General features: G+C 40.1%; 1 protein-coding gene across 1 annotated transcript in view; it reads right to left on the reverse strand.

Annotated features, from left to right (window-relative positions):
• LOC109234893 overlaps positions 1–8,087 on the reverse strand; it is a 9,012-nt gene continuing 925 nt past the window's right edge. Inside the window, exons 2-3 of the mRNA XM_019400934.1 lie at positions 6,730–7,101; positions 1–132 (exon numbers count right to left, since the gene is read on the reverse strand). Of these exons, the coding sequence (XP_019256479.1) occupies positions 1–132; positions 6,730–7,101 (504 nt within the window). The remainder of the gene's footprint in view (positions 133–6,729; positions 7,102–8,087) is intronic.

Below are 8,087 nucleotides of genomic sequence, written 5' to 3' on the forward strand. Positions count from 1 at the left end.
TCAGGAGAAAAAGAGAGTACGGGGAGGAGAGGAGGCCTCGTAGACCGGAGAGATCTGCTGGCACTTATTCTGGAGGCAGGGTGCGACATAGTGCAGGTTTCGTGGGTCAGCCAGTTCAGTTTGCGCTTTAGGCTTCACACAGTGATTCAAGTGTTCAGGGGTCTCAGAGTACCCGTACCGCAAGTTCCCACAGCCACGTCAGTAGAGGGGTTGCTTTGAGTGTGGAGATACTAGCCACATGGTGAGAGATTTCCCCAGATTTCGGGCAGATGTGTCACAGCATGGTATTCAGGTGAGTAGAGGGCACCTAAGAGGGGGAGGCCCAGCCCGTTTCATATAGTAGGCTTAAGGCCGTTGCGCCAGATGATGTCTTTTAGGTATGATTTTGATTTGTTATAGAGGAGCACCATCCGTAGTTCATTACAGTTCTGCTTATCGGGGTGAGTTCCTCTATTTGTTGCTCCACTTATGGGTGCGTTCCATGATTTGCACTCTATTTATGTGTTACCCTGTTGGGAGATTCTATGAGTGATAGCCATGTCTATCGTCTGTTTTTATTCATTATCGAGAGTTATGAGACTAGTAGTAAATTCCTATTGTCCATTTCGGTAGGCTTGATGTGATTTCTGAGTATTTTTGGCTACGAGCTGTGATTTTTATGCTCCACCGGTATGGGAGCCAGTACTTATTGTAATTTGTGACAAAAATCGGTCTAGTGAAAGTTTCCAGCTGGTTTGATATATATCCTACTATTGATTCAGAGTTGAGGGTAAGACCCTCGTGATTTCATGTGATTTGATGTGTTTGAACCGAGCTGTGTACCGCGGTGGAAGTTATACCAGTATGAGATCCTTGTGAATTGTTCATATGCTTTAATTCTTTTCTTGTTATGTTATTTTGTAGGTTGGTACTGATAGAGAGTTGTGCCTGTCGGGCTTGTTTGATCATTCTCCTATGTGTTTCTCTTTTCATATTCAGTCATTTTTGGTCTGTGCTTCTTTAGTTAAAGCTTGCGGTGTGTGCTCGGTGGTGTTAGTTGTGACTTGTTGATTTGGGTGTTTGATTATGAGGCCTTCGTGTTTCTTGAATCATTGTCAGTGTTATGGAGGTTTGAAACAAAGTCCTATCGGATATGAGGCTAGTGGCCGGTGCAAGATTTGATTTCTGGCAGGTATTGTGATCAGAAATGTTATTATAGGCCTATGTTTGGTGTGTATGTTGTGTGGTCGTACTATGTGGTTGCAGCTAGTTGAGACTGATACCGGATAAGGATTTAGAATCGGGTCTCTTGGAAATGAATGGAAGGTGAGAATTTTGGCTCAAATGCTTATTGGTATTGGTAGAAAGGCTAAATTTCAGTTGAGAGCGTATCGTCAAGCTTATGTGGATTGGGGTGACGTGGGATCACCCGCGGGTGTATGTTGGAAGTGTGCATTCAGTGATTTGAGTAATTCAAGGCGAATCTTGGCACGTTCAAGGACGAATGTCTGTTTTAGAGGGGGAGGATATAATGACCCGGCCGGCCATTTTGAATAATACAATTCCGTTTCCCCATTTACTGCTAAATTCATGCTTTATAGTTGTTATGTGACTTGCCGGGGTAATTGGTTCGGGTCCTGTGAGGTTTTGAAATAAATTGAGACACTTAGTCTCCAAGAAGAAAGCTTAAGTTGAATAATTTGACAGGAAGGTAAAATATGTGTAAACGATCCCGGAATAAATTTTTGATGATTCCAATAGCTCCGTATGGTGATTTCGCATTTAGGGGTGTGTTCGGATATTTATTTCGAGGTCAGTAGCTAAATTAGGCTTGAAATGGCAAAAATAAGAAATTTAAGTTTGGAAGTTTGATCGGGAGTTGACTTTTTGATATCGGGGTTGGAATCCAGTTCTGAAAATTTTCCTAGCTCCGTTATGTCATTTATGACTTGTGTACAAAATTTGAGGTCAATCGGACTTGATTTGATAAGTTTCGGCATCAAATATAGAAGTTGGAAGTTCTTAGTTTCATTAAGCTTGAATTGGGGTGTGATTCGTGGCTTTAGCGTTGTTTGATGTGATTTGAAGTTTCGACCAAGTCCGTATCATGTATTAGGACTTGTTGGTATATTTGGTTGGGGTCCTCGGGGACTCGGGTGTGTTTCAAATCATTTTGGGCTATTTTGACGCTGATTTTATGATATCTGGGGTTGTTCTTCGCGTTCGCGAAGAAGAATTTGGCTTTTGGAAGTTTGTTCTTCGCGTTCGCGGAGAGACTCTCGCGTTTTCGAATAAGGAAATCTCGGTTGCACAGGTCTGACTTTGGAGGCTCATATCTCACAATCTATAAAAAAATTCGAGATGATCCAAAAAAGAAAGTTGTATCACTTTGTGTCTAGTTTTCAGAAATGTAAATTAATTGGCATTTAGATTTGTGTACAAATAGTTATCGTAGTTACATTGTAGGCTTTCCGAGGAGAGTTCGAAAATCTCTGCTGCACAGGGTTGACTTTGGAAGCTTATATCTCGCAATATATAATGACTTAGGAAATGAGAAACCTATGAAACTATAGCCCTCGGTGTCTAGTTTTTATAACATCAAACCGTTTGTCATTTGGAGTTGTGTGCAAACAGTTATGACCATTATACTAAAGGTTGTCTGGAATAAGTTTGGACATCGCTGATGAGGAATTTGTTCATCGCGAATGCGAAGAACAAACCCTTGGGCAGCAGAATAAAGTCCAAATTCGTCCCATTCTTCCATTGTTGGACCAAGGAAGCTCGGGTAGGGCGATTTTTCGAGGGATTTTCCAAGAAAACAACGGGGTATGTGTTCTTAACTCAATTTTAGTTAGATTACCCGAATCTATTACTAATTTTAGCATTTAATCTGTGATTTAAGTTGGAAAAGTTTGAAAACCCTCTTGGATAGATTTGAGGATTTGGGGGTCGAATTGTTATCGTAATTTAGTAATTTTGGTATGGTTAGACTCGTAATTGGATGGGCTTTAATATTCCGTGACTTTCGTCGGATCCGAGACGTGGGCCCCATGGGTGAATTTTGAGTTAATTTCAGATTTTTATTGAAAATGTAGTATTTTCTTATGAAATTGATTCTATAAATTGTTGAGTGTATCGAATTATTTTGGCTAGATTCCAGCCATTCATAACTGGATAATCGAGGAAAAAGGCCTACTAGTGGATTAAATTGGAGCAAGTCGAGGTAAGTATCTTGCCTAACCTTGTGTGGGGGACTTCCCCTTAGGATTTCAGTCTTCTATGTGATTGTAGTCCGTGTACGCGAGGTGACGAGTGCATGCTCGGACTTATTTGTGGAAAATTGGCCTTTAGGGTTCTTAGGTCTTTATATTCACTGTGTATGAATGTGTTCTTTACATGACTGAGCTTCCGATTTACTAGTTTCACCTCTACATGCTTAATTGGAATTAATTGCTTCATGATTCACTCTTATTGCCTAATTGACTCCTATTTGACTTAACTAAAGAATTTCGTTTCTCCTATTGTCATGCTATCTTTTCATAGCTGCTTGTCTTAATTGGGAATTTATCATCATCTCCTCCTATAATTGTTTAGTCTTAAATGAAGCTAAGATCATCTTTCCTTAATTGAATTGTCGGATATCCTTGTATTTGTTCAACCTTAAAATGGAGTTTAGATAACCCATATCTTTGCTGACTTGCCTTTATTTGGGACTACTTGACTCGTGTTGATTCCCTTGTTATTGACTTGTGTATTGTGGGATCGTTGCTACATGTTAGTTTTCCCTTTGTTGAACTGTTCACTTTATGCCAACATTCTTTTCCGTGGTTATTCCTTGTGAGCTGGTCCTATCGTTTCTTCGTGATTTACAGTTCTTGAGTTGGGTTACTTGCCGTACCTTGTATTATTGTCATTGTTGCTGTTGTACATGTTTTGGTGATGTACGAGTTTTCTGCCGTGCTGTAATTGTATTCTCTTTGGTTGTGCTGCATATTTATTTTGGGACTATGGAACGGTATTTCGGGAGATCCCCCTGCACATTTACGTTTGGGACTACGGGACGGTATCCCAGGAGATCCCCCTGATCTGCATATTTACTTTGGGACTGCGAAACGATATTACGGGAGATCCCCTTGCACATTTATGTTTGGGACTACGGGAAGGTATCCCGAGAGATCCCCTGTACTGGATATTTACATTGGGACTACAGAAAGGTATTCCAGGAGATCCCCCTGCACATTTATGATTTGGACTACGGGACGGTATCCTGGGAGATTCTCTGTACATTTATGTTTGGGACTACGGGACGGTATCCTGGGAGAACCCCTGTTATTATCACTGTGTTCTGAGCTGTTGTATTCATTGATGTTATCCCTGTATAAATTTTATATCTGCTATGCGTTCTTGTCCTTATGCTTACTAGCTGGTATGAACTATGTTAGGACACTTGCACAAGCATACACGTGGCTAAGCACCCTTATCAGATAGGATGCTCCTTGAGATTTCTGAGTATAGACGCACACCCTTGTTTATTTTCCTTCTATGTGAGAATGACTCTTTTGGGCACGTGAGTTGTCAGTATTATTATGAGGTGTGATGAGGACACATGATGCCAAGTCTTAGGGTTCAGGTATTGAGACACGTATTGTATGATTATGAGATGAAGTGTCACGGGGTGTCTTATATTCAAAGGATATTTATTTGAAAGGGTTATATTCAAAAGGTATTCATTTTTAGAGAACTATTTTGGAAAAATATTTACTTGAAGGAAATATAATTCGAAATGTTTTTATCAACTGAAAGATTTGACTAATTGATTGAAGTTGTTGGCTATGACCTAATGTGAAAGCTGCCGTAGTTGGTGAGTTATGATTTGTCCTTACTGTATTTCTGATTTCGAATTTGGGTTGTATTTTCGTTCACTTTTATGAGCTTTATTATGGTGTTCCGCTGTTACTTGCTATTTTCTTTCCTTATTGTAGTTACTGTATTGTTAGCAATATCGCTTAGTCTTTATATAGATATCATGTTCGGTTGTTTCTATACTTATAATTGTTCTGCTTATTAGACCAGTGGGTGTCTTGATTGTTCCTCGTCACCACTCCACCAAGGTTAGTCTTGATACTTACTGGGTACCACTGTCGTGTGCTCATACTACACTTCTGCATGTTTTTTTGTGCAGATCCAGGTATTGAATGTTAGTAGCTGAGCGGATTCTTGCCGAGGAGACTCAAGGTAAACCTGCTGCTGCGTTTGCAGGCTTCGGAGTCACCTTCCTATTTTATATTCACACTGTTGTACTTATTTCCATACGGTTGTGTGTAGAAGTTGCAGCGAAACTCTGTAGAGCTTATGACTTGTACTACCGGGTTTTGGGAATTATAAATTTTGTAGAGATTTCTGCTTCAAGACTGTTAAATTTCATTTATTATTGTGGTATTTCAATATGAGTAAGGCTTACCTAGTCCGTAAGACTTGGTGCCATCACGATAACCAAACGGAGGGAAAGTTGGGTCGTGACAAAATTCCACTTTGTTACCCTTAATTTGGGAAATACTCAGCAAGCTATTCTTCAACCCCTTCACATAGTACACATTTTCAATAGAGAGAGAGAGAGAGACTTCCCGATCCTTACAACTCCCAAAATGTATCCCTTTTTTCCCTTTCCAAAGGATACACCCCCCCCTGCAGGGCTTTCAGTGAAAGAAAATCATTTGTACTTCTAGTCATGTGCTTCGAGCAGCCGCTATCCATGTACCATTGTTGGATGCTCCCTTTCACTGTTCCCTGCACAAGTAAATCAAGGGTTAGATTTAGGAACCCAAAAAGTTTTGGGTCCCTTGTAATGAGGAACGGGGTGAATTAGGGCTCTTTTGGTCCAAGCAGGACTTATACATTTTCTATGTGAAGGACCAGGTTCCCTAGCAGTAGTTACTTTTTCAGCAAAAACTTTGTTTTTCTGTTGAGATTGGAATCTGGCCTTACAGGTTTCCTTAAAGTGCCCAGTGTTACCACAGTGAGTGCATAGCCAATTGTCAGGCACAGTGACGTACTTGCTATGAGGGTTGTGGGGAGTCTTTTTCCTTTGAAACCCGATTCCCTGCCTGTTTCCCCCAATGTTTGTGTATATGGCAATGATAGCATCAGAGGACCAAGTCCACTTGAGTGATTTTTCAAGATCACTCTTTACTATTCCTAGTTCTTCCTGAAGTTGTTTGTTTTTCTCAAGCTCAGTACACAGACTAGATTTTACTGATTTTTAACTCATTTTCAAGTTTAAGATGAGACTCACTTGCAACTTCCTTTCCCTTTTGAATGTTCCCAAGCCTACTCTCCATTTTAAGTTCCTCAATTATTTCCTTTAGATCTACCACCACTAGTAGGTCATCTGTCTCATGTTCAATGTTAGCGACTCTCTCAATTAAAACTTCTTTCTCTTTTTTAACACACTCAATGGTCTCTTTTAGATCAACCACAACAACCACTAGATTGTCTCTTTCATGTTCTATGTTTGCAATTTTTTTTAGCTAAGACATCTTTTTCTTTCTCCAGACTCTCAATTGTTTCCTTTAAATCAACCACAACGATTACTAGATCATCTCTAGACTGTTCTACTTCTCCTAGTTCCACAATTAATGTATCTTTATCATTTATGAGACTGTGATAAGCATCAATTAAAACATTTGCCAATTACATATGTTTTTTCGGAGAATAAGATGTTAGATTTCTTTGAACATCTAGAAAATTTACCTCATCATCATCGTCGTCATCTCCATCATCATCAGACTGTGCCATCAAGGCAAAAATGGAGTCATACTCAGCTGCTTCGTTTTCCGCTGCCATCATGGAGCTGTTACCTTGATCATCATCTTCTTTAGACTCGCTGGAAGAGTCTCCCCATGCAGCAAGAGCTTGCTTCACAACATCATCAGCGACATTTTTCCTCTTAAAGCGTTTATCAGGAACCGGGTTCCTCTTGGCTGCTTTGTCAATGTTGTTTTTGTACTTATCTTGCTTTAGAAGAGGGCAATCCTTGATGAAATGTCCTGGCTTACCACACTTATGACATAGGTCATAACCTTTTGGCTTGCTGGAGCTCCCCTTTTTGGAATGCCTCCACTCCTGCGAACCATCTTCTGGAAACGTTTTGTCAAATAAGCCATATCAGCGTCCTCTCCACTTGAATCATTGCTGTATGTCTTGAGGATCAGGTTCTTCTCCCTTTTGGGCTCTCTTCTCTTATTATCCTTCTTCTTCTTCTTCTTCTTCTTCTTCTTCTTCTTCTTCTTCTTCTTCTTCTTCTTCTTCTTCTTCTTCAATTCATAGGTTTTCAGATTACCGACAAGCTCATCAATGATTAGCTTCTGAAAGTACTTTGCCTATGTGATAGCGTTCACTTTGCTTTCCCAAGAGCTGGGCAGGACACTGAGTATCTTTATGACAAGTTTGTTTCTTGGATTATTTCTCCAAGAGAGTGAAGCTCATTGATGATAGAAGTGAAAGAGTATGCATGTCTTGGATGGATTCATCATCTTTCATCCTGAAAAGCTCATATTCAGTTGTAAGCATGTCAATCTTTGATTGCTTGACCTGTTTTGTTCCTTCATGAGCTGTCTGAAGCGCTTCCTAGATTTCTTTTGCTGATTGGCATGCCTTTATCCTGTTATATTCATCAGGACCAATGCCATAAACAAGAATTTTCTTTGCACAAAAATTCTTTTTTATGGCCTTTCGATCAANGTTAAGGTAACGTACGTCCGTTTTTTCCTTTAACTAGTTTTGGTTCGGGACGGACGACGCCGACTAGTCGGAGTACCTTTCCTTAGGTGGTTAGTCCTCGATAGAGACGAACCCCGTTCTGGTATCAATTGAGAGAATTTAAGGGTCCATCAAACTATATAGAGAACCAGGTTCTCTATTTGTTACCATAAGACACATGCACACTGCACTAAGTAAATGACACAAAGGAATTTTACTTGGAAAATTCCCAGCTCACGGGATAACGAACCACGACCCACCCTTGTAGGATTTCAACTTCACTACTGAGCAACTTTAGATTACAACCTATGTAACCTAGGAATTAATCTCTTAATCCCTCACTTACTTGT

The sequence above is a fragment of the Nicotiana attenuata genome, chromosome 11 (assembly GCF_001879085.1).
Source record: "Nicotiana attenuata strain UT chromosome 11, NIATTr2, whole genome shotgun sequence".
NCBI classification, from domain to species: Eukaryota; Viridiplantae; Streptophyta; class Magnoliopsida; order Solanales; family Solanaceae; genus Nicotiana; species Nicotiana attenuata.